The sequence below is a fragment of the Argiope bruennichi genome, chromosome 2 (assembly GCF_947563725.1).
Source record: "Argiope bruennichi chromosome 2, qqArgBrue1.1, whole genome shotgun sequence".
Lineage (NCBI taxonomy): Eukaryota > Metazoa > Arthropoda > Arachnida > Araneae > Araneidae > Argiope > Argiope bruennichi.
Genome location: NC_079152.1, coordinates 133,492,112 through 133,520,019, shown reverse-complemented (window position 1 = coordinate 133,520,019; position 27,908 = coordinate 133,492,112). Strand labels below are relative to the sequence as shown.

Sequence of the window (27,908 nt, the reverse complement as noted above, 5' to 3'; positions counted from 1 at the left end):
CATGATTTCAAGAAAATTTCAGTAGATCATCATCGATACTGGTTCTTAGAACTCAAAACTATCCTTCATTCACAAGTTATATCTATGTAGTACGCATTACTTTTATTGTTTTTGAAACAGTGACTAGAATAATTTTGTTTCGTTTTGAATTGGTGTAAATTAGTTGGAAGAGGAAAATCTTAGCCAGGTTCGTAGATTGGCCTTGCAGCTCAGAGGGTCTGAAAATATAGAGCGGAAATTATATTCTTATTTTCTCATAACTTTCTTAGAATTCAAAATTAAATATATATAATTATTTAAATTGGATTCTGATCATCTGTCTATACTTATATAAAGCTCAATGTGTATATGTGTATGTGCAGGCGCTCTACAAGCCATATCGTTCGACCTACAACTACCAAATTTGGCACATGCATACCTTGGAGTTCGGAAATGTGCTCCTGGGGGGCCTTTTTATGAATTTTTAATTATTAATTAAAAACTAACTTTCCCGCCAAAAAAATCTTTTCATTTCTCCGCCGCCAATTCAGTAAGGCTTCAGTTTTTTTTTTTTTTTTTTTCCCCTTACGCTAGCAAGGATAGGCTTAGCATATTTGGGCCGATTATTTCAAACGATTCTGTTTATTTTCTTAGTGTTTAATGCATTTAAAATTGAACATTGTTAATTAATAGATCTTTCAGATTCATTCTGAAGTACCTTTGAATTAAAATAAAACAGAATAAAGGAAATTAAAAATTTCTAATCAGCATAGCGTTACCCCAGCTCGTGTAGAAAAATTCACACATTTGCGTTGTGTGAATTTGCCATAACTGACGTTGAAAATTCACGCATGCGCATTGTGTTCTAATTCTTGACAACTATTTTCATCGGATGCGGACTTGATTTAAATTATTTTTAGTTTAATTGTATTTATGTTAGTTATATATTTTTTGTATATGCTTAGAGTTTTAAGTGCATCGTTTTTTAAGTAGTTTTTTTAACCGGTTTTCGACCGATTATTTTAAACGATTCTGTTTATTTTCTTAGTGTTTGAGGCATTTAAAATTAAACAGTGTTAATTAATCGATCTTCTCATGATGAATCTGAGAAAAATTTGTTGACAAATTCTTGAGATATTACATAAATTAAGAAAAATATTCTTTAGTGCCCATAAGGTTGAAATGTTCAGTGGCTCTGTTTTCAGTAATCATATTATTAAAAAAAATTCTTTGTTTCAGTAAAAATTATCATTATATTAATTGCAGTTTAATCATTTCCATTTTTAATTGAAAGCATAAATTCTACGGGAGCTAACAGAAAATTAGAGATATACACATTACTCTATGACTGATTCCCTTTATAATATTATGAGTGAATTATATGACTATGAAAATTTGAGTTTTAAAATATTTTAATAAAGAAGCTATTAAAGTAAGAATTACATAAAATATTTAATTGTTAAAATTTTAACGAGCATTAAGATTGGCGAACCGGCTGGTCGCCGAAGGCGGCTACTAATGAATAAATTTCATGCCGGAAGTCTTTTAATAGTGCATTTACTTAGAAGTTACGAGTAAAAAATTATTTTCAACCCCTTCCTTCAACTATTTTTAGCATGATCTAAGATATAAAAACAGAATAGCATTCGCGTTTGGAATTATTTCGGAATCACCCAGCCACTAGTATTAGAAACTTGAGAATTGGACATGGTTAATCCTTGGATAGTAGAACTTCACTAAGAAAGAAGTTGAATTAAAATTTTAACTAACAAAAATTGGATATGTACATATAACTGTTCACAAACTTATTCGGCGATCTTAGAATTAAGCCTAAATCTCAAAACTTCATTATACATAATATAATCATCTTAGCAATCTATCTTGATTATTTTTATAATGTTTTCTACCTTAATTTTCAAGCATATTATTAAATTAAAATATTTTTAAATCATTTTAAAAATTAAGAAATTAACTTTTTAGTGATATCGATTTCATTTCCATTCTACACTTTCTTTAATTTAATTTTTCAAATATAATTTGTAACAACGATTCTGTTGTAATGAAATTTAATCCAGTTTTACTGTTTCATTAAATAATCTCTGAACTTGCTTTTTCTTCTCTTAAAGTATGATAAAAATTGGCTTTTTGTGGATATTCTGTTGTCAACTATGGTATTAGGATAAAGCTTCATATCTGGTAAACATTTTAATGATTAACAAAAAAAATTGCAAACTTGATGACGGGACAATACAGAGTTCATTACATCTTAACAGAATTTGTTGCTTTTACCTGTGAAGTAATTTTGGGATTTTGCTTATTTTTTGAATTAATTTTGTGTAAGAATAGTCAACTATGACATATAATAAATATACTGAAAGAAACAGAAACGTAGTAAATGATACAAAATTAGAAAAATAAGTTTAAGACAAGTTTTTAAAAAATAAATGGAAATGTTTACACTTAGCAAGCATTTTTCATGGTTGTATTAATGAGTTACATGGGTTATTATAATTATGAGCAAAAAGGTAAAAAAAAAGTACTATTACTATTTAAGGTATCTGAATTTACTCATTCATATATTGATATTTTTATTAATGTAAAATTTCTTAGTTCTGTATATACACACAAACTATAAGATATACATGTTCTTACAAAAATTTATAAAAACAATTTTAAAAAATATTTCTTATTTTATATTAAACAGTATAATCTTCAATTTAAGTATCAATGTGTCATATGAAACGGAGTATGTTAATCTCTGTTAATTAGACATTTGAGTTGAAAGTCCGATTCATAAATATATCTCTATTAGACTACTTGTTGTAGAAGCAATTAATCGTATACGCCAAGCCTATATAGTATCTTTTGAATTGGTCTTGTGTATGGCTATTAGTCAAGAATATTTAAACTTAAAGGACTCACTAAGGTGGCGAATATTTGTAGAAAAAATAATAAGTTTTGGAGCCACTACAAGTATAAATTTAATTTAAAGAATTTTGTTTTTTTACTATTTAAAACTGTTAGTAGATGTTGACTTTCTTATTAGCTGTAAAAAGATGTTTGGAATTCTTAAGTGAAAAATTAACAAGTGTATAAGTATTTATCTTAAGATCCAAAGCTCAAATATTTGTATAAAAGAGAAAATTCCGATGTATTTTTTAACAAGAAATTTCTTGGGGGCTCTTTTAAATCACTACATCACACATAAGAATTTCAGAAATTTCTTCAATTTCAGAAGTAGCACTCAATTCTGTTTGATATTGCAAAATTTGGGAAAACAATACTGTACAATATAGTTTTATAATATTGAAGCAGTGCAAAATATAAAGAGTTTCTTATATAATCACTGTTAAATTCCATTATTGTACAATATAGCTTTTCCGATATACATCAAATTCGCTTCCAATACTATAAATATTCTCAAAATTTATAGGCACATCTATACAGTTGTCAAGAATACAGTCAGTTCAATTCGCTCATCTTGATCTTGAAGAAATAAGTTCGAAGATGATGTTTTTCTTGAGAAGTACGGGGGGGGGATAAATTTCTTCCGTCTGTAAAATCCATTAGGAAGATTTGACAACCTTAGTTTGGCGTGCGTTCAGTTCATCACTGCAGACGTTGTTGGTCGAACAGAATAAGAGTTTATTTCCATGGCTGCTGCCCGTGCAGACATTTCATTAGCCTGTAAGAGAGAATTGATGATCTTAGGGGTAAGATCACACAGTATCTAGAGATGCATAATCCACGATTTTTAGAATAACAAATAATTTTGCTATTGTTATTTTTAAATATTTGTTCCAAATATCTGTTATTTCAATCATATTATGAATTTAAAATTATCAATTAGTATTAAATATGAAATTTATTAATTGTAATTAATATACTAATTTAAGTAACGTGTGATTGAATTAATTTATCTATTTCAGATTTTTAAATTTCATTGTTTTAAAACTATTTGTTTATTATAGTAAAGCATTTTCTGAAAAAGTTGAATTAAAAATACATGTCATTTCCTTAAAATGTTTACTTTAATTCTATATTCTACCAATAGATGGTGCCAGCAGTGAACAGAATATATGCAATCAGAAAGTCATGTCATTGGCAATTAAAAATTATCTTCATGGGACAGTGCATTGTCAAATGCGATCGGAAAGTCAAGGTCGCTACCATTAAGTGGAGGGGTGACTTCACACTTTCCAGTAGAGTCACCTTTCCGATAAATTTCATTGATATGCAATTCAATGATACGATAATTCCAAAAATAACCGGTCCATTTACTTTTCAACCCATTCACAGATTTCTCCCTTTCCCTTTATTCGCGTTAAAGAGATGGGACCCTCAGGACACAAGAGAAGAATGTTTTGTGTTTCTGCAGTTTTCTTTCCACCCCCTGGAGGGTCGGGGATCAGCCGATATCCCTTCTTTTCTTTCAGAGATGTCGCCTCAGGACGCTTAAGTTTTGATAGCATAATGTCAATACGGGGAGTGGTTTCTTTGCTGTTTTAGATTGAAGGGAATCCACGACACTTTTTATTCCTTTTCCACTTACAACATATTTGCCTATTTCCGACTTTAAGATTTTAAATTAATATCGTACATAAAATGGAAATTTACTGATTCCTTCGATGTCTTTGGTCTAATAATGATCGATCGTGTATAAATTTTTAAACATTATGAATTAAATATTTTTTTCAATACATTTTTCAGTATTTCAATTTAAAAATATCAATGCTGAAGAAACTTGAAATTCATTTTACGTGAATTTGTAATTGCAGTTTTTGATAATACAATATCATTTCTGCTGTTTTTGATAACGCTGCATTGTTAGTGTTTATCATGAGGTTTCATGGTACATTAACCTGAGAATAATTGATTTTATATTAATAAAGTGAAAAAAAAATTTCTTTTTTTTAAGTTGATTATTTTTTACTTATTATACAACAAAGAAGTCTTATATTCTTTTTAGTTAAATAAATTTTGAAAAAAATGTTATCGTGTAAATATTTCTCATACAAAATACATACTTTTATGGATGTGGTTTCATAGTTCTTTGTAAAAGAAACCATTCATTTCTTCTATACAATTAGAAAAAATCATTAGATGAATGGATTATTCTAAGCATAACTAATTTTATATTTCTTTTATAGGCTTTTTTTATTCTTTAAAAAGTATTTCGAAAAAATATAAACTTTCTTTTTCTAAGATATCTGTTTTATTTCTAATTTTTAAGGATGGATAATGTTATATATTTAAGCATTGCTCTTAAAAACGATTCTTTTAAAATTAAATTTTTCCATTGTTTATTACTTTCAAGCATCACAAATTGAGCAAAGATATTGCTTTCCCCTTCTGCAGATATTCTGGCCAGTAGGAATGGTAATTAATTCCCAGCCACCCGAAAGCAGTGTCAGTGTTGCTTATCGCGTCTAATTTTTCGCTTCGAGAGAAGAGATCCTTCTTTTTTTTCCATGGTTTCATATAACACAGCATAAAACTGACATAAAAAAAATTATAATTTTTTTGCTTTGATAATATTCTAGTTGTTACAAATTAAATGTGTCCGATCTCATGAATTTTTCAAAAATGTTTAAACTTATTAAAACATTTTTATTACATTTAATTGTAAAATTATTTCTCGAAATTAGGGAGAAAGATTTAATTCCCGAAACCAACAAACAAACAAATATATATATATATATATATATATATATATATATATATATATATATATATATATATATATATATATATATGGGGTGAATTTATTTCTTGGTCTGCTATTAATATATTTGTATCTGTTTTTTTTTTATGTGTGTGTGCATTTTTAAGAATAAGTAGAACTGATTTGATTTCATAGTATCGAAAAAATAATATTGTTAGAATATTTTATAACCATTAATAAATTAAAATACTCTGCGCTTTTATTATATCACATTTCTTCATAATATTCACTAAAATGTTGCGAATACTATGTTTGCTTCACGTAACCTCCAGAAAAAAAATAAGATTTTTACTGTATAATTTTTTTTTTTTCATTAATAGTCTTATTCTACTGCACTGTTCTGTAAGTTTACCGTAGAAGGACTTAGGCTTTGAACTTTTTTCACAAATTTTCTTTGTTAAATTTCCTGCTGCATTGCCAATAATATGAATGCATATATTCTTTTGTGTTCATAAAAATGAAGAAGAGACTTATTTGATTTTACAATAAAATGATAACTAAGTAAGAATCTTATACGATGCACAACTGCATTAAAATTCAAATTATAACAAATGGTATTATACAATAAGCGACAAATTTAATAATTATAATCAGTACTTGGAATGAAGTTTTCAAGCAAATAAAAAATCCCTAGTCCCCATCCAAATGTCATTTAAACACATTTTTGAGAATGCTTTATTAACTTTCTTTTTTGAATAAAATCATATAGTCTCCAGCGGTCTTGCAATTTAGCTTTTTTTTTTTTTACATTAAGTTAGCAAAATTATATTTTGAGAACATTTTGAATTAAAATCTTCTATAATCACAATCAAGATTAGTGAATCAAATATATTCAGTAGCGGTTTTCAAAGGAGATTCTGAAAATATTATCAATTTAGAATTTGGTGAACAATAACATAAAATTATTCTGATTACAATCTTTTTTTAAAAGATGCAAGAAGCCGGAAACAAAATAAAACTGCAAATATCAGAAAGAGTGGTGTAACAAAAACATATTCAAGTCTCCACATGTGTTTAGTAATTGCCTATTTAAATGAAAGATATTGATCCTCTTTTTCACATAGAGCTTTTTCCCAGAATAAATATTTTTCTGTGGAGACTTGAGTGCGAAAGGAAACTTGTTTTCGTATAATGAAACAAGACGCTATAGCTTCCAGCGATAGTCGTTATCATGCGATAGAGAGCTCAGATCTGACTCAGTGAAATAAGAAGCTCTCTGCATGTGATCAATAAGTCCCCGCCGCCCGCGACAACTGTTTGTGGGTGATCTATTCCTGGAAAGTGCATCAGTGGATAAGGGACTTTCCCTATGCATGATTGAACTTTTGTTCGAGAGCTTCCATTGGACAGATCGTGCCAATTGTTACTTTCCAGCGTGATTCAAGACCTTTAATCGAAATATCACCAGTAAGATCGTATCAAGGATTTGAATCACACCAATCTTTGAAAAGTATTGATCACTGGTATTTGCGACTTTTTGATATTGGTTACGTAATAACCGGTCGTAAAATATTCTTCATTCCTAACAGTATCTACGTAGCTGCTATAGAAAGCAATTGTGTAGTGCCGCTTCGATCTCATTGATTTATTGTATCATCATCATCGATTGTATAATTTTCATTAATGTAATTTTAAATAAGTGGAAAAAGTAAATCAACATGGAAACCAAAAAATGCAGATGGTTTTAGTTTTTTTGTTTTGTTTGTTTGGAATGTTCAATACAAATAAACGAAAAGGGAACATTGGAGAGTGTAAATAAAATAAATCGTAAGTAAAATATATCTTATAATTTACTTACTATTCTTAACGAGCAATTCTTGTATCTATAAATCTATTTATTTCGTGTATGGGGAAAACGGCTCAATAACGATTTGGATCAAATTTTATATTTAGATAAAATTTTGTTTTCTAAGTTTATCATGTAGGTGTCTTTCCTGAAAAAATGCGATTTTACACATGCACACACAAATACATTTCTTATAATAATTATTTGAATAAGTATATTCAACTTCCGCTTCGAAGTGTGAGCAGTTCAATATAGTGGTCAGAATATAGTGGACAGAACAACATGAATGATGGGCTCGAGTCGCGCTTTTTCCTTTATTTTTTATTTATGTATTTATATTTAATAATTTTGCTTTTTAAGTTTATCTGTATAAGTGTCTTTCTTTAAAAAACGCGATTTTACACACAAAAATATTTTTTATAACTATTAGAGCCCTTTTCTATCAGTTCTGATGCTGAAAATGTCATATAGTGCCATTTCGAACTCGATTTCACCATGATAAAACTGAATGTAAGTTTAAAAATATAAGTTATGATATATAAACTGTAAAATGAATACTACATGGTGGTTATAATTAAACTTCCCCTACAAACAGCATCCTACAACACAAACGAATGAACGGATTGCAGCGAAATTTGGTATATAGACTATACACAACATGCGCTCACGGAATTTTGTAAAAAAAAATCAGTTCCAAAAAGTCCACCAGAGGGCGCTTTTTCCGGAAAAACATTAATTTTGACACAATAAATGACTAAAACGGAATACAGAAACAATATTAACATTTATTGACTAGTTTCTGATCACCTTGTCATCGAACCACATTAAGTAAGGGTAAGGAAAAAACAACAGTACACTGTCTGAGAAAAATAAACAGTTCAGTTTGCAGAAACAAGAAGAGATTAGGACGAAATTGCACAAGAGGATCAATTATTAATCGTGTCCAGGACGATGTGGGGATTGGTGCACCCTCATTCACCTGCAAAATTTCAAGTCGATGGACAGTGCTCAACAGCAAATCGTAACTGATCAGATGTGATTCTTCGCACATGGAACGTTATGGAGTTCTTTAAGTCAATCAACGTCGCAACAAGATACTGTCATCATTACAGCCGGAAACATCGACATAACGTTTCTTACCCTAACCTATTTTTCATAAAACGTTTCCTCTTCTTCGCATGCACGCAAATCTTGACATTTTTTTCCTAGAATTGACAACTTTTCCCGGTTTTACATTTTATTACTCATAATTCTTGTTCTGGATTGCTAATATTGTTTATGTATTCCGTTTCAGTCGCTTATTGCGTTAAATTTAATGTTTTTTTAATGTAAAAATAATGTTAAAGTCATCTCCTCGTGGACTTTTTGGAACTAAAATTTTTTTTCAAAATTCCGTGAGCGCACTCGTATATAATCCATATACCAAATTTCGCTACAATCTGTTCATTCGTTTTCGTTGTGGAATGCTGATTATAGGGGAAGTTTAATTCTAACCACCATGTATATTAAAACAGATTGTTTTGAATAACATGTTAAACTAAGTGCATTCATGATTTTTTTTTTATTTAAATGACCGATTCATATGTAGGTAAGATTGAAAAATACTCATATGTAATCAGTATGTGATTCGTATCTAAATATTTTCTCCGAAAAAAAAAACCCATAATTTTACAACAACAACAACAAAAAAAAAAATCACCTATCAAGCGAATCTTGGTTTTCCAAATATTTAATATTATTGGTGTCAGGAAAGTGTTGTCATTATTATTTCTCTCCATACAAGACACTTCAGACTGTAATCATAATTCGTCAAAATTATAAATACTCACGTTTATTGCATTTTGATACCACTGAGCGACGATGTAGAGCTCTATGCTGCAGGCCAAACAAATGCCGGCGAAAACAGCTGACGAGAAATAATTCTCTCCGTGCAGATTAAAAGCTGAAACAAAAAAAAATTGTGTACAAAAAAGAAAACTTCTTGGTCGTATATCACATCCTAGACATCAAAATTTCATTATTATTCCAGTCATATATCTGTTCTCTGCACCTACTGCCAAGAACTGCATTGATATTATATTGTACTGACAGGGGGGGGGGTTGGAAAATTGAGTTCGGGATGAAATTTAATATAATTGTAGTATACTACCTTTAGGATGTTCATTCATTGAAATGTTAAAGCGCAATAACCAGACAATTTCGAGAAAATGGCTTCCAAACTTTCAGTGTAGCTTATGTACTAATAATGTGTCACCGGCCATAAGTACTCGCACAAGGCAATCGGTAAGGCGTCAGCTTAGTATTATGATCAAACTTATAGATTTCTATCACATTTTGAACTAAATAATCCATTCACAGAAAGTGTGCCTGTCTGGCTTTTCGAATACAAGTGAACTTGATACTTGCAAAACGCAAAGACTTAGACAAAATTTGGTGCATAGCTTTAGCATGTAAAATATAGATACTTATTAAATTTTTAAACAAATCTATCAAACAGTTGACAGTCTGTCGGTCTGTACTTTAACATGCATGTAAACATAATAACTCCTTAACGCAAAGACTTAAATCTTTGAAATTCGATATGTTAAATTGCAACTACAGCTGTAGATTTATTTCAAATGTTCATGTCAGTCGGCTCTCAAGGGGTCCATATTCTCGCCATAGATTCAGTAAAAATGTTAGATTTAAGTCAAAGATCTATATTTCATAACTATCGTTCGTCAATGCCATGAAAAGGTATTCGTAGCCTTAAACAGGGCCTCTAATTTTATGTGCAGGAAGGCGGTTAAGACCTTTACTGGTGAGTATGCGAGAAAGTTTCGGAGAAACCACCCCCATTAGTTTAATATATATCACAAAATAAAATTTTGATACAGCCACTAATCTCAAGAATCGCGCTCATTTCATCAACTAAATTCGACACTTTGTGTACAGTCATGATGCTTTATTTTTATCGTGTAAGTATAATTTAGAACTGTTTTCTCAATTGGGGTGATAAGATGTAGTTCATCAAAACTAAGAAGATGAAATAAAATTATTAATTAGATAAGAGAAATGGTGCTTGCTAACGGCAGTGTGAATATATACAAGTGTCTCATCATCAGAGTTACAAATTTCTAAGATGGATAGAGTATTCCTAGCCAACTAGCCAAATAACACAACGATGATTACAGATTCTGGTGATGGCCTTGACTTGCATGGATTTCCGAAAGTTTCTTTAGACAATCCTCATTTCAACATTCCATAATAAGATTCAATTAACATACCAATGGCGTCATACTGTCTACATTAACACAGAGCATGATCATTAATCAATGTCGTAGCGATGACATCAGAGTTGATCTCAGCAGATCGAAAATGTATGGTTCATATGAAATTTGAGAAAAACATCTTTAAATTGACTCTTCACTTTATACTTTGACTGGGATGATAATAAAAATCCTGCATAGAGAAGTCCCCCCTACCCCCCCCCCCAAAATAAAGAATTGAAACAAAAAAATTGAAAATCATATTGTTTTCTTTTAATTACAGAACTAATAAATCATGACCTTAAATACCGATAATCATATGTAAAGCGGCGATAGCCTTTTTTTTCCTACACATGGCCTACTTGAATAATGAATAAAATTTTGGGTCTGCTGACAACAACTGCGACGTCATTGCTACGCTTCTAGTAATGATCACTGAATCTGGCAATTGAATACTAATAGGAGATTCTCTTATGAAATACTCGGAAATCTCGTGGACTTGTGATGCTATTTACTATGTCTGGCAAGCATTTTCAACTTAGTATTGCTATGCGTTTCCAAGGCTTAGGTTTATCTTATCTTTCCCAAGAGCTTTTGAAACCTTAGTGCTGAGATATCGAGTTTCACTTAAACTAACAAAGATCTTAGAATATAAAAATATGAATGATTTGATTCAACAATTAAAATAAAATTGTTGAATTAGTTTTCATACTGCTTGGTCTAGCATGTCTCCAAATCAATGAATCATCACGCTTCCTGATTCTCGTGAATGCTTGATTCATGATAAACGGAAAGTGCGGCATTTCCTATTGTTTAAAATCTTGGAGCATCTCAATAGAAGTATTTCTTTCAGGCAAACTTTAAAAAACGCTGCACCCTCCCTCATTTGTGTTTCCTTGGTGCCGAATATAGGGGACATTTCTTTAACGATGTATTTCTGCACTGTTCGTGAGCACATACTATGTGCTCCCGTTTGCAAAAAAATAGAAGATTCTACAAAAGAAAAATCAGACAATAGGATTTCTTGACTAGTCATCCATTTATTCACATCTCATTTTTTATAGAATTTCCGACAAGCAATTCCATGTCACAGTTACGAATATTTCTTAAAGACAATAAAAATTATTTTCATCATAAACGACTAATTTCACAAGAAACTCGCTGGGCTTCCGCGTGATCGTTAAAATAAATTTGCTCTGCTTTTCCTCACGATCTACTGATCGCTCACAATCCACGTGAAAGTCTACTTTTCTTGACTGCCAATCAAACAAAAAATATTTTCTGCATAACTTTCAAGACAACGGGAATACGCTGTCATTTGGGGTTAGGTAGGGGAACTAATCCCGACACTTGGGGAGAAAACAAAACCTCTAAAAGCTAATATGACCTCATTTCTACGCACATTAGCAATTTAAAATAATTCAAGGGCATAATAAAGGGATGAAATATGTAATTATCTTCCTCTGATTCATGTTCGTCGAACCCAACAGAGCAACGTTTATCACCTTGTAGTATATGTATCCCCAGGGGCACGTAAAATGATCTCTTGTGGTGAATTGAAATAATGAAACTTAATTAAGATGTATTAATGGTCATTAATGGATATTTTTTTTAGATTTGTAACACTCTCTAATAATGCTAATGATCGAATCAAGCGCCAACCCCTTCGAACTGTAACACTCTCTAATAATGCTAATGCACGAATCAAGCGCCAACCCCTTCGAACTGTAACACTCTCTAATAATGCTAATGCACCAATCAAGCGCCAACCCCTTCGAACTGTAACACTCTCTAATAATGCTAATGCACCAATCAAGCACCAACCCCTTCCAACTGTAACACTCTCTAATAAGGCTAATGCACCAATCAAGCGCCAACCCCTTCGAACTGTAACATTCTCTAATAATGCCAATGAGCCAATCTCCTTGCTGATCCAAAGTACGGAAATACGATGCGAGCTGCAGGACTGTGAGCATGTAAACCTACCGACTTCGAGAATTAATGATGTTAAGTTGTAAATTTAAGTATCGGCTAAATGTAAAATTTTGCTGTGTAATTGTAAGTGTAATGAATTGTATAACGGGTTGTCTATTAAATTCTTTTAAATTGTTAGAGCCCGTTTTCGAGCATTGCTCTTACAGAATTTAGTAATTATACATCATGGGAGATGGGGATACGTGGAGAGTGATGCAAGGTCAAGGGGTACACAAGTAAAAAAGAAAATGTGAAACATTGCACTAAAGCAATGATAGGCACTAAGTTCATCATTACATACCTAAAGAGTTAAAAGATTTTAACTCCATTATTACAATTACTGAAATTTAAAAAATATATATATATATATGTGTTGTGCATTTACCACAGAATCTTACATTGGGAGTAGAAAAATGCGAAGATGGTGTATACTCCAAGTGAGATTCCGGATCCGACACTCGTGATCATGCCCAGGATTTTGAGGTCTTCAAGAGTACGGTGGTCGTGGTAGGTCTCCAGTTTTCGCAACAGGTGCAAGAGAAACACGGACGCCGATCCCAGAGAGAGGCAAGCTGAAAGATGAGAAAAAAATACTTGTAAATGAAGAGTGCTTCTTTATAATAAAAGTTCGCAGATAAAAAAAAAATCGGATATTTATTATAAATAAATATACCAAAAGCCATAGTAGGAATAAAACAATTAGTTTGACTACAACACAAACACACAGAGAGAAACGATATTCGGTTTCATTAAATATTAATTTGACAAATTGGCTAAAGCGGCGTTCCTACAACCTGTGCATATGCATGCCTTGAGACCGACGCATTTTTGCCCTCTTTCCCTCATCTTGTGATTTCCCGAGGTTTTTTGATGTCTGTTCATTTTACCGACAATTTGAGGGAAGCTCCGGACCGACATCCACCGGCGAGGATGGTCCAACAATAGATCAGTTGGCAGGTTTACGACCATATCAGTAAAGATCACAGATCGTCGGAACCCGGTTTAACACTAATGTACTGAAGCTTCACAGAGATAGGATTAATTCTAAGAGCAGAGTTCGGCCTAAATTTTCGGCCATCTGCTTAACATTTTAAGTGATTGCCTACACTTGAACTTGGAAAAGCGCTTATCAACAGGGATGCCAATGTACACTTATTTCTGTAAATTAATTTCTTCTCTCAGGCTTGTCTATGTATCGTTTGCAATGATAATAGCGAAGGCGAGAGTTTTGTTTAGTTTAGTTTAATTATATTAACGTCCCGTTTTATTTAAGCAACACTAGGGCTATTTTGGCACGAACCTCATCAGTTTGAACCGCGGTCAGATGACGAGGCCGACAAACTTCCACATCACACCAGCGGGAGGACATTTGGTTCCGACTTATTTAACATGCACCAAACCCTCTTACATGGCGAATCTTCGGTGGAATCGAGTCTCAAACATGAAAAACCCTCTGGATCCAAAACCAAGACCTTACCGCCAGGTCACCGCGGCCTAGCGAAGGCCGGAAAAAGCCCTTCAGGAAACTTTAGGCAATGGAATCTCCTCCATAGTTTTCTCCCCAATTTCCGAAACCAAATAAATTTTATTGATTTCTTTCATATTTAATTATATAAAATGTTTTCAAGTAAAAAATAACAACAAACTGAAATTAAAACCTAAGATAATAAATTACTGCAATCGGAAAGATTTAATTGCGGGATACTTTCAAATGAATAGCTTTAATATTACGGTTACAAAAAAATAATTTCAAAAGTAATTTCAAAACAAAAAACAAAATTAGATAGTTTTTCTTTTCTATATAAAAGCCAAATACTCTAACACAATGCTGGCCAGGAAGGTTACCTTATGAGTCAGTCAACGAACTGAAATTAAATTTTAAATTGGAGCAAACAACTACAAGTAAATTAGAAAATATTAAAAGAAATATAATAGTTTGAAATTTAAATACGATACTTAATAATTATGATTTGACTAATTTCGCATACACAACACTTATAAATCAAATAAACGCGAAAAAAAAAAATCTAGAAGTATGACAAAGTAAATCTTGAAGGTCCTATGTCCACTTCATAGGAGCTTCGGAACACAGGCACTGGTGTAAAACTTATTCTGTACTACACACGGTACAGTACATTCAGAAATTGCTAGTATGCTACTGCTCAATAATTCTTTTTTTTTTTTTTTTTTTTTGCGTGACTTGTTTGGAACTTTTTTTTATAATTTTACAATTTCTTCCTGTTGAGGATTCAGGAAAATTAGAAAGATCTTAAAAACAAAAATATCAGTCAAACAAGTTATATCAAAAAATGATTTCAAAACTCATTAAAAATATAGTAAAATAAATTTTTAAAAAACATGCAAATCGTTTTTTTAAACATTGCAGAATTTATTGTTTCATTTATAATTATTTAGAGCATTTAAAGGTAATTTGTATATACATTTTTACTTTATGCAAAATACAAAAAAATACCCAAAGAGACGCTATTGCAAATCACAAAAAATTTGAATTCGAAATTTGAAAAATCTCCACCTAACAGACTTCCCTGAGTTCGAAAAACACATTTTTTTAACTATGTCTCTGGACACAATAGTTCGAAAACGCTTTCCGATAGATAGATGAAATTTGGTATTTGGACATTTCATCAAATTCGTAGATTTCTATCAAATTTTCAGCGAAATTCATTCAGAGAAAATCTATCTATCCGGCTCTCCGAATGTCACGACACCTACAAAATAAAAAGAGAGCTATATGGGTAAAATTTGGTGCATAGATTTAACACCTAAAGGGTAGATACCTATCAAATTTTTAATTTTAAGTCCGTCGAGAAATTGATTTTCTATCAGTTTGTATTTTCACAAGCATGTACAGGGTGTCTCACGTGGTATGCAGCGACTAATATTTACAGATTCAGATAGAATACGTCAAGACGAGTATTATGATGTATAACATGTGGGGTCCCCGAATATGACGTCATAGCCTAATTAAGGTGTGTTATGAAAACTTCAAGAAATTTGAGAGGGAAAAAAAAATGAAAATCAATGTTTATTGAGAAATTTCAATACAACAGATTTTCGAAATATCGGCCGTTCGAACAAGTGACATGGGGAAGTCTAGAATCGAAGTTCGCAATTGTTTTCTGCAAAAAAAAAATCCGTTCCAATTTCTCTTATCTTGGTTTCAGTTACTGCTCTCAAATCGTCCGATGTTGAGGGCTGTGTGAAATACATTGTCTCTTTCAGATGTCCCATAAAAAAGTCGCACGGGCTAAGATCCGGTGAGTAAGATGGCCACTCTATACCATTGTCTGTTTTCGTAATGGAATCCAACACGATCTGTCTATAGTGAAAATGCTCTGTTAAAGAGATCGAAGTTTGGCTGAGTGCGGTGAGGTCTAGCAGCATCATGCATACACTAATAATCGCTTATCTTGTCTATGCTGTGCGACTCATTCTGACCAAATTTGTTTTCTAACCTTATATGCCGAGGCGGGAATTTGCATATCCACAGTTTTCCTCTCACTGATTGCCCCAAATTAGCATAGTTAGTTAGGGAAAGTTCCATGTTTCGTCGCATGCATCGTCATTTGGAATACAAACTGTCGGATTCATAATTAACGTTCTTCGTGCAATTGGATTATGATGCTATATTCGGAGAACCCACATGTTATACATCAAAATACTCGTCTTGAAAAGTAGGCGCTGCATACCTTATGGGACATCCTGTAAATGCGATAACTCAAAAATACAGTGACTTAAATATTTAAAAAATGTTATGTGATTTTGTGTCAACTTTTGATTTCATTCGATTGGAAATAACAAGTCTAAAGCACAAATTCGATTTACGGGCACCTATTGTTAAATACCCGGCATTAATTCATAATTCTATGCAAGGAAAGAGTGATAACACTTTTATTAGAGAGTATGCGAGAGGTTTAGGGAGGCCACTCTCGCTGGTTTATTTATTATTTTTAAAAATCAGGTACGTGTGAAGATTCAGATGAAATTCCTACTGGTTGCTTAGCATTTTATTGGAAACAATCTAAAGATCAAATATTGAAGATATTGAATTTCTCCATTCAGTCTTAAACATTTTAGTTTTTGTCAAAGGATTTATTAAAGTTTTGCAAAGAATGATCAAATACTAAAGTTGAAATAGTTAATTGGAATCATAAATAGAATTCCAAATAGAAACTAGATATTTAAACGCCAAAACGAATGGTGAGTGCTATCAGTTTAAGAAGCAAAACTCATATTCTCTAGAGCAAAACGCTTCCGCATTTGTTGAGTTTCAAAAGATTAAAAAAAAAAAAAAAAAAATTTAAACAGATGTGCAATTAGTGTTTCAAGTCTTTTTCGACATTTCCTTCCAGAAGATTTGAAGATATCAGCAACTTTAAATAAGGCAAATGTGATTTCTATAGGGCGGTGTACAAACAAACTCCGCCTTCTTTTCCTTTCCTCCTTCATAATCTCGCCAATAAGATGGTAAATGAGTGTCGTTACAAATGATGGTCTCATTCAAAACTCAACGTATTTTGAAATCTGCTGGTCATGTTTTTGAAGTAAAGTCAGAAAATAAAAAACAGTCTGCAGGGGTTCTGAAGTTTTAGCGTATTTTCTGAGAATCTATATTCTTACAGTTATAAACAACTAAAAGCTACGATGAGATAAATGAATTACATATACAATTGTAGTATTTATTAACAAAATATTCTTTTTTTTTTCAAAGTGATAAGTATTTTAGCATGAATGTAATCTTTACCTCTAATAATAATAATAATAAAAAATATTCGAGGTAAGTTCGATTCAATTTCAAAATGCATTATTTCCGCAGTTATGTATCCACTTCATCTTTGATTGAAGGTAGTGAGTGTAAAGGAACCAAAGTTTCTTCAGAGTCAAGAACTTTTATTTTTATCGTATTGGTGCTTCGGAATGGCGTTCCCATTTAAAATTTAATCCTTTCTGTGCTTCTGAAAACAACAGGTAAGTCTCTTTTTTTTTAAGGGGGTGGGATCAAATTAAGTGACGTGGAAGTGATCATCAAAGACTTAGATTGTACTTTTAAAATAGCAAATAAATGTTTATCTTGGAACAAGAATATTCGGCAAACTGGATTTTTCTTTAAAAGTGATAAACCAATAAATGAGGTTGTGACCTTTCTCGTCTAGACAGTACAAGTAAATTAATATGTTATCTATCATACAGAAAATGAACCCAAAATTGCTGTTTGAATCCAGTTTTACTACAATGTTAAATTATGCAAATTATCAATTGGCATATAAACATTTTAAATATGAAATTCACCAAGGGGAAAAAAGTCTTCTTCACTTCCGATCCAATAGAGCATATCCTCCGATTAAAAAAAATAATAATAATTCCAAAATATTTCCTCTGTGCTTTTTATTTTTGAAATTCCTTTCACAGTTTCAATTGAAAAATTATCATAAAAACTTAAATTTATGTCATGAAAATCATTCAAATAAGGCGCTTTATTAGTCAACACTCTAATCAGGAAAACTCGTCTAAAACCGAGCATGGATTTATCAAAATCAGTCAAAATTTGGTTCATCGACAAAATACTGTATTTTCGGCTTCGGAACTGGAGAGATTGGTTCGAGACCCGATTCTACCGAAGAACCGTCGTGTAAGCGGGTATGGTGCGTGTTAAATCCGTCAGGGCCAAACGTCACCCTCTTGGTGTGGTGTGGAAGTTTGGAGAGGGAGATGCTAGCTGAGGTGTCGTCTTCGTCATCTGACCTCGGTTAAAAATTACTAAGTCCGTCCCAAAATAGCCCTAGTGTTGCTTTAAAAAATCGGGACTAATAATAATAAAAATGGGACGTTAATATAACTAAACTAAACTAAACCAAAATGTTTTATAGATAGCCCCAGGTAGTGCAGAAGGTAATTTAGATTTCAACGCTTTACAAGAATATATATTTATCAAAGCCCTTTACTGCAGTTCATGTGGCACCATTCAGGCTGGATTTTTTTTTCAAAGTCCTAGAAATAGAAAAATAGCTTCATTATACTGGGCTATTCTTATTTTCATTTTAATATGTACTTACCATAACCAGCGGAAGCGGTGTTCCCAAAACTCTTGCATATTCTCTAATAAAGGTGCCATCACAATCCCACCCTCCCTGCATAGAATAATGGATAAAACCACCATGGGTATGCCTTATAAGGCACTGGCGAAAAATGGATAAGAAATATTGGCATTTAGCCTCAATTTGGCATCTTCAATGAATTTATCATGTGATCCCTGTAGGCCTTTTTTAGATATTAATCTCTGAAGGCGGTTAAAGTACTCGAAAACAAAATTTGTATTTTAAACGCGTTTTCACCAACGAATTGAAGTTAAAATTTAACATACAACTACAATTGCAGTTACAAAATCATATGCCATATTTCATAGCCAAAAATCATTGGTATTTTGAGTTATCGAGTTTACATGCTTATAGAGGCAAATAGAAAGCCAACGTCTTGACGGATTTGGTTGCAAATCTGATACCTACACTTTAGATGTTAAATTTGTGTACCAAATGTTATTTTTGCTCTATTCGTTCTACTGTTGCGTTAACTTATATTCGGACAGCTGGACATTCGCAAGAAATTTGTTGTAAAGACCACATACCAAACTTCATTCGTATAGCTCAGAGCATTTTCGAGTTATCATGTTCGCAAACAGACCAACCGACTAAATGACAAAATGCAAAAAAAAAAAAAAAAAAAAAAAAAAAAAAGTATTTTTCGAAATTGGGCTGATTTGTAAAAAAAATTTCATTCCGGGTTTATTTTTTTTCAGGAGAAGCGGGTGGGGGAGGCAAGTACTTTGTATACCAAAAAACTTTTTAAAAATTCAGCAATCGTTGAAATATTCCCTATTTTATGAAGCTAAAATTGAAAACGAAATCAATTTTTTGCGAATACAGATTATCCTCGTTCCCTTAATTGTCAAGGCGCCCGCATTGCTACCTCGAAAGTTGTCCAAAAAAACATAAAATACAAAAATTTGTTAAAAACAGATTTGGATTAATTTATAGCCCATAGGATTACTTTTTAATGGATTTTAGTTTATTTTTGAACTATTTTTAATGCAATAATATTTTTGATTATGCAAGTTATTTGTTGTAAGTGTGATCAGCGTGTGTTTCAGACGTATGTCTCCCAGCATATTCTCCAATTAACTCTGAAATCAGTCAATGGATAGCAGTTTGACTTTGAATGCTGATTGGCTAAAAACATTTTGGATTTGTAAGATGCACCGCTTCATCTACTACCAGTGTTTTTAAATGCATTCCAAAGTCAACTCGATTTCGGTCAAAATCAATTTTCTAAACAATTGAAACATGCTATAATTATATTGATTTTCATTCTAAATAAAGAGGGAAATTAAAACTGATTCCTATCTTTTGTTTCTATCCTGCGTCCTAGCGTGACCTTACTAAGGTATGGTAGACAAGGTAAGTGTCTTGAGAATCATTAACAGGAAACGAAAAATTTAAAATGGTTTCAATCATTCATGAAAAAAAGCACTGCTCGTTACTTGAAGTGGGTAAACCTTTGTTCCAAATTAGCAAACAATGAAATATTTCCTCACTCTTTTAAATGACCAAAATCATGAAAAACAAAACTAAACTTGCAGACAATGAAGTACTTCAAAATTTATTAACTGCAATTGCATTGATCTGAGGATGCTGCTGCTCAGAATGCTTTTACCTTTCTGAGAAAATTTACAATATCAAATGTGTGCACTTCAATTTTTTAATAATATATTAACCGACTATTTAATGAGGAAAAATTTCAATGTAATTTAAATTTTTTTTTTCAGTACATATTTATGAAGTAAAATGCCGGTTTGTATCATTTACAATATTTTTAATAAAGTATATTGATTAACTTATTAGTTACATAATAACATTAAAATAAAAAGGAAATAATCTCATCAAGGTAAAATCATGAATAAATTTGTTATTCCATATGTTTTATAATTTTTGTAAGATATGAAATTAACACAGCTAATAAAAAAAAGCTAAATTATTTAAATTCATTTATAATTTTTTTAAAAACATCCCTAGCCGACATGTTTAAAAATTAGCTGCCATTAACGGATGCCAGCCTTTGCTGCTAAAAATCCCAATTTATCCATTTCAATAAAATAATAAATTAAAAATAAGTCAGCGTTGAGCCTATTGGTCTGATTTATTTTTCTAATGCGTTTCATATTTTATTTGTTGGTATTTTTCGGTTAGCCGGGCGCAAGCGAAAAGTCGCCAGATAAGTTAGACTTGCGGAACCCAAAAAAATGTTTTTCGGTTAGGTTTGCATGCAAGTTGGCATGGCAGTAAAGATTTGTTTTGATTAATCAACAGTATTAATCAACTATAGATAAAAAGCAATAATTTTGATAAATAATTTTAATTAACAGTATGTAGTTTTTTTTTTTTTTAATATAGCAATTGCACATTAAAACATCCAAACAAATATTCAAGTCACATTTATAGTGTTTCAGTCATTCACATATGCCCCTTCATTTTTTAAAAAAGATGTTTACTATTACTTTTTATTTATTTTTTAGATATTTACTTTTTTAGAGCTGTCAAGTCTTTGCTTGGATTAAAGGCTTAAATAATTCTACATTCACATAAAATGCTTTTTTATTTATTTATTTTTTTGCATTTGACTGATAATATAAACAAATCAAAAATAAAAAGTTTTTTATTTTAAATTTGATTAAATTAAATTTTAATTATAGACAATAATATAACAAAGCATTAATAGAACAAATTTTGAACTTTTGACACACTTGAATTAAAATTGTGCAATTATTAATGTTCCACTTATAATTTTGCGGAATAGATTTTTTTTTCATTCCAATTAATATGATTTTAAAATATTTAAATCAATTTAGGTTTATTCTGATATCTGCTAGTTTACAAAAGTAGGGAGGCAGTTATATATTATTCAGAAAATGTCATTTTAAATAGAATATTTAATTCTTATTTTCAATTTGTAAGTTAATTTTTCTGTACAATATAACATATGGAGCTATAAATTAGTATATTTTTCTAAAGATATAGATGTGATACTAAAACTTAAAATCTGTGAATTAGCAAGTGCTTTGATGTTAAATTCTGTAATGATAGGAATTTAACAATATTAGATATGCATTAAAATTTTTATACAAAAAACTAATTAATTTGTGATTGAAATTGTCTAAAAAGCATAAAATGTTTTGACATCGTGATCAAGTAATATCATCATTATTTCATACGTTATGCTAACAAAATGCATTTACGGAAGAAATTTAAAATAATGAATGAATTTTAATTTGGATGAGACAATAAAGAATGAAAAATTAGTTCATTTATCCATTAAAAGTATCAGTTGATGAATAAAAATTCATGCTATGTAAAGAAAAATTTTTAAAATATCCCTATATATAATTTTGTGCTATTTAAAATTTTAGAACAATAGTGTTTAATATTTCCTGTTTAATTGTGAAAATATAAAAATAAGAACAGATTAATCTTTATAAATTTTTATTGTTAATTTTATTATAATTATGAAATAAAGCAAAGCATATATTAAAATTCTAACTGTTTAAAATGCTTTTGCTTATGATTATTCACATGCTAATTTTTTACTTTAATTCACTTTCAAAGTTTAAGAATTATATATAAACCTATAATTTAAGATTAACTATGTATGAAATTAGCATCTCACTCTGAAACATTCTGAATTTTATACTAATTATAAATCTGAGTTTTTTATTATTAATTCAACTTTCCATTCTGTTTATATTTAAGACTTTTATAATGTAAACAGAATCAATTCAAAACAGGCAACTTTTATTTTAATCTTTTGTATAACTGTATTGAGTCTGACTTGTTATAAAAAATAATACATTACTTTAATTCTTATAAAAGAGTTTTTATAAAAAATGTGTAACAGTGAAAATCCTCCAATAAATTTTTAATAATGAAAACAAATAACTATGTTCTTTAATTTCTTATGCATTAAATTGAATCCTTTCTCCCATATATTTTTAGCATCTTATTTTTCCCAACTGCTATATTAATAACTTACAAAATATTTCAATATATATATAATTTACGTTCTATTCTTCATTTTGTGAATTCATTTATTTTTTATTTGAATTTTTAAGTCAAGAGAAAATCAAATGCTTAAAATTTCAAAGCATGTTATACATTTAGTTAAGCTTTAACACTTTTATAAAGTAAAAAATTATAACATATTATCTAGCAGACATACAAGATTATTAAATATAGTTCGTATCTACTACTTTTCATATAATTCTTTGTTTTATTGCTAGTGTGAGAAATTTGTTATCATAAAAATGCTCAATTTCTCATATTTAGTAGATAAAATACATATAAACACTTCCTGATGTGTGAATTAATGTAATAAATATTCTCATCATACTTTTTATTCTTCTTAATCAATGATCAAAGAATTTTCTCATTTCAAATAATTGTATAATTAAACAATAAACTACTATACTGATAAATATATCATTTTTTTCTATTAAAAAGTCGTCAAATCAGCATTTTGAAATATTTAATATTTCAATTTAATCAGGTTCTTTTAAGACTTTCTTTATTCAGCACTGTTAAGATTCACTTTTATTCTTGTATATAAGAGTAATTATTTGTTAATAGAGTTTAATGATTTTAATAGTTTCTAATTTTTTAATAATAGTTCTGTTTTATCTAGTGCAATAAAAATGAGGTGCATTCCTAGTATTAGAAAAATGAAACTATAAATTAATTCAAGAAGAACTTTTAAATCTATTATGTGATATCAATTATTTCCAAACATTCTCAGTAAGTCAAACAGAAAATCTTAAAAATTACTTAATAGTGATATATGGATAAATGAAAAATTAGCTAAATACATCATGGTTAAAATTAGGTAAATCTGAATTTAACAAGTAAATAATGCAACACAGTATTGGATGCCAATAAATTTTATTGGAATGTTAATACTTTACAAAGATATAAATTACTTTATATTCACATGACATGCATATACAAATTTAACAACAATTGCTGCGAAAGCAAGGACAAAAGACAATACTCACATTAGTCCACGATATTAACATCTGCATACATGGTAGAACAACATTATCACATCACATAATATGGGTTTTAATAATAAATAGTAATGAGAATAAAACTAACAGTCTATAAAGTCCTCAGAAAGTTTAGTCTACTTCCTCAATTGTAGGACCACCAGCAGTTCCTGTTGTTTGTTGTCCCATTCCACCAGATTGATTAGAGCCGCCTGCAGCTTGATGCATTTTGGTCATAATGGGACTAAGCTCCGATTGTACCTCCCTCATCTTATGTTCAATTTCATCTTTCTCGGCCAGTGTGTTGTTGTCTAACCAGCGAATGACATTTTCACAGGTTTCTTTCACCTTGGCTTTATCTGAGGAGCTGAGTTTTTCATCAGGGACCGATTCAGCTGTTTGCTTCATCCGATAAACATAGCTTTCTAGACTGTTTCTAGCTGCAACCTTTTCCCTTTGTTCTTGATCGTCTTTCTCATATTTCTTAGCCTCATTTAGCATCCTTTCGATCTCTTCTTTAGAAAGACGACCTTTGTCATTTGTGATTGTGATGCTTCGAGAATTACCAGAGCTTTTATCCATAGCAGAAACATTGAGGATTCCATTAGCATCCATATCGAAGGTCACTTCTATCTGAGGAACTCCTCTAGGTGCAGGTGGGATTCCAGAAAGTTCAAATCTGCCCAGCAGATGATTATCTTTAGTCATGGCTCTCTCACCCTCATATACTTGGATGTCAACACCTGGCTGGTTATCTGAATAGGTAGTGAATACCTGAGAAGTCTTGCATGGGATCCGTGAATTCCTTTCGATAATCTTGGTCATAACTCCACCTGCTGTTTCTATACCAAGTGATAGTGGAGCTACATCAACAAGTAATACATCTTTGATTTTATCATCTGTGCTGCCTGTTAATACTGCAGCTTGGACTGCTGCACCATATGCTACAGCTTCATCTGGGTTGATAGACATGCAAAGTTCTTTACCATTGAAGAAATCACGCAGCATCTTCTGGATTTTTGGTATTCGAGTGGATCCTCCAACAAGAACTACATCATGAATACTACTTTTGTCTAATTTGGCATCTTTAAGTGCACGTTCAACAGGTTCGAGGGTGGAACGGAAGAGATCCATGCACAATTCTTCAAATCTTGCTCTGGTAATCTTGGAATAGAAGTCAATTCCTTCAAAGAGAGCATCTATTTCAATGCTAGCTTCCGAGCTGCTTGATAATGTACGCTTGGCTCTCTCGCAAGCAGTTCTCAATCTTCGAACAGCTCTTGCATTTGATCTCATGTCTTTACGATGTTTACGTTTGAATTCTTCGATGAAATGATTCACCATTCGGTTGTCAAAGTCTTCACCTCCTAGATGTGTATCACCAGCTGTTGATCGAACTTCAAACAATGAACCTTCATCAATTGTTAGAATTGACACATCAAAGGTTCCACCACCAAGATCAAAGATAAGTACATTTTTCTCACCTTTTAAATTCTTATCGAGTCCATATGCTAAGGCTGCAGCTGTTGGTTCATTAATGATTCTGAGTACATTAAGTCCAGCAATCTTGCCTGCATCTTTTGTAGCTTGCCTCTGAGAATCATTGAAGTATGCAGGAACAGTGACGACAGCATCAGTAATCTTTTGACCCAAGTACATCTCAGCTGTCTCCTTCATCTTGGTCAACACCATAGCACTTATTTCTTCTGGATTAAAGAGTTTTCGTTCGCCTTTGAATTCCACTGATATCTTTGGCTTCCCTCCTTGATTTACAACCTTGAAGGGCCAATGCTTCAGGTCTTGCTGGATTTTAGGATCATCGTATTTGCGTCCGATGAGTCGTTTTGCATCGAAAACGGTGTTCTCAGGATTCATTGCCACTTGGGATTTTGCAGGATCACCAATCAGTCTCTCTGTTTCTGTGAAGGCAACATAACTGGGTGTTGTTCTATTGCCTTGGTCATTAGCAATAATTTCCACATTTCCATGTTGGAAAACACCTACACAAGAGTAGGTTGTTCCCAAATCAATGCCAATTGCTGGTGCTTTGCCACTCGGCATATTTGAAGTTCAGTCTTTAGAATTCGAAGTCCAATTCAATCAAAACTCGGTCCAATAAATAGTATTTGATAGCACAAAATTCACTCACAAAACTTTCAGCACAGCAGTAAATTGAAAACTGGAGTAAGAGCAGTTGATAGCGCAGTAAGAAATAGCACTTCGTTTATCGCTTTCTGAATCGAATCTGAGCTGCTCCGGTCGCGCACAGATATTTAAACAGTCGGAGGAAACATCGAGAGACTTCTCTCTCTTTCTATGACCTTGCTCGTGCTGCCATCTAGGATAGAAAAGACGCGAATGTTCTGGAAGCGCATTGTACTTCTAGAATGTTCGTTGAGTGGGAGAAATAGAGAATTTAATGATCGAGGTGAAAAATAGAGAACTTTCTCGAAGTATGTAGTTGATACTACTGGGATGATTCAGAAATTTCTAGTAGTGGTGCCATCTACGACGCAACTTATCAGAAATTTCTCGTAGGTGAATGCTTCGTAGAACTTTTAATCGTGCTAATAAAAAAGAAAAGATTGGAAGTTCGTGAAAAGTAGGAAACCGGAATTTTGATTTTTTTAGATGCCTTTAATTTCTTTTTAATTTAGAATAGAATTTAAGGATTTTTTCGATAAGGATTTATTTATTCGTTGAATATGTTTATAAATTTTGTATTATTATGCGTTCATCTTGAAATAAGTTTGCTTTTGCAAATTAACATTGCATTTTATTTTAAAATGACTTTAAATCGATAATATCCTTTACCGTTTATAAAAGGAAGGTTTTTCTTAAAATTTTGAGATAGTGAAACGAATGGTGCAAATAATAATCTTGTGAAAAATTTAGAAACTTTTCTTAGTATACAATTTTATAGCATATTTAATTTACTCATATAGACATGTATACAAGTACGGGTTAGATTCTTATTGTTTAAAACTTTCGGTGAAATATATACAAGATTCCTCGACTTACAGGCGATTTTATTCCAGATTTGCAGAGTCGTAAGTGAAATACTATATATCTTTTCGACACATTTTCAGTCAGAAGAATTACAAAAATTAGTCATTATATACATATATTCAGCCTCTGTGTCATATATATAATTATTATATATAATATGGAAAAATGTATAATGTACTCTGTTGTAATTACTATCGTAATCAAAAATATTACCTTATATTACATTTTAGATTAAAACTTTATTTTTCGCGGTCATAAATGCGGATAATTGCAAGTTGTGGAGAAAGTGTATAATAATTACTTTAAATTCTATATTCTTTATAACATTATAAGAAATATCGGTTAAAAAATTCTTTCTTATCAATATTTAAGCTTATTTTCAACATTTGTTTATTCAATGAGGAATCATTTTACAATCGAATCATTTTACTTTATTGTCTAAAAATTAGAGCTTTTATTCAGAAGTGGGGATGGCTGTTGAGGGATTTAAATTTATGATTTGTTTTTCCTTCGTCAAACACTTTTATTCAACACAAATCTTTAAAAAAAATTGTGCATTAAAAAAACTTTCCTTGGATTGACCTAATTAATTATTTGTATGTGAAACTAAGTTCATGTTAGCATTTCAGATTCTGAAAACTTCATTAAATTATTTTCATATTTCTAACTAGCTAAAGTCATTTTGAATTTTTATGTATATATATATATATATATATATATATATAATATAATATTTAGAGACAACATGAGTATATTCCAAGCTTTTTAATTAAATTTATATCAAACCCACATTTTTTTCAACAAAATATATTCTATCTTAAAGTATATAAAATATATTACCAATTATTAGTGTAGTAATTGATAAAATAAGACCTTTTCTTCGGTTGATTAAAATATTCGTAGTAGTACTGTTATTTAATAAAATGATACAACTTAAGTCATAACTAAGCAATATAATAAATCTCTAATAATTAAAACAACTTAAGATTTTTTTTTTTTTTTTTTAGATTTACGAATCTAGTAGCATTTACACAAAATCTAGCATACTACGAAACTGGCATTTTCTGGCCTGCTTTGTAATTG

The 27,908-nt window shown here is 31.0% G+C and overlaps 2 protein-coding genes across 2 annotated transcripts in view; both read right to left on the bottom strand.

Moving 5' to 3' along the window:
* Positions 1-2,513: 2,513 nt before the first annotated feature.
* LOC129958565 (uncharacterized) overlaps positions 2,514-27,908 on the bottom strand; it is a 45,464-nt gene continuing 20,069 nt past the window's right edge. The window contains exons 2-4 of the mRNA XM_056071120.1: positions 13,111-13,284; positions 9,320-9,432; positions 2,514-3,664 (exon numbers count right to left, since the gene is read on the bottom strand). Coding sequence (XP_055927095.1) covers positions 3,581-3,664; positions 9,320-9,432; positions 13,111-13,284 — 371 coding nt within the window. The 3' untranslated portion in view covers positions 2,514-3,580. The remainder of the gene's footprint in view (positions 3,665-9,319; positions 9,433-13,110; positions 13,285-27,908) is intronic.
* LOC129958558 (heat shock protein 70 B2-like) lies at positions 23,696-26,159 on the bottom strand. Its single transcript, XM_056071107.1, has one exon. The coding sequence runs from the start codon at positions 25,875-25,877 to the stop codon at positions 23,949-23,951; it is 1,929 nt and encodes a 642-aa protein (XP_055927082.1). The 5' UTR covers positions 25,878-26,159; the 3' UTR covers positions 23,696-23,948.

Bases quoted from the DNA above. Each gene is read 5' to 3' on its own strand.
- LOC129958558 (XM_056071107.1), bottom strand. From the start codon at position 25,877: ATGCCGAGTGGCAAAGCACCAGCAATTGGCATTGATTTGGGAACAACC.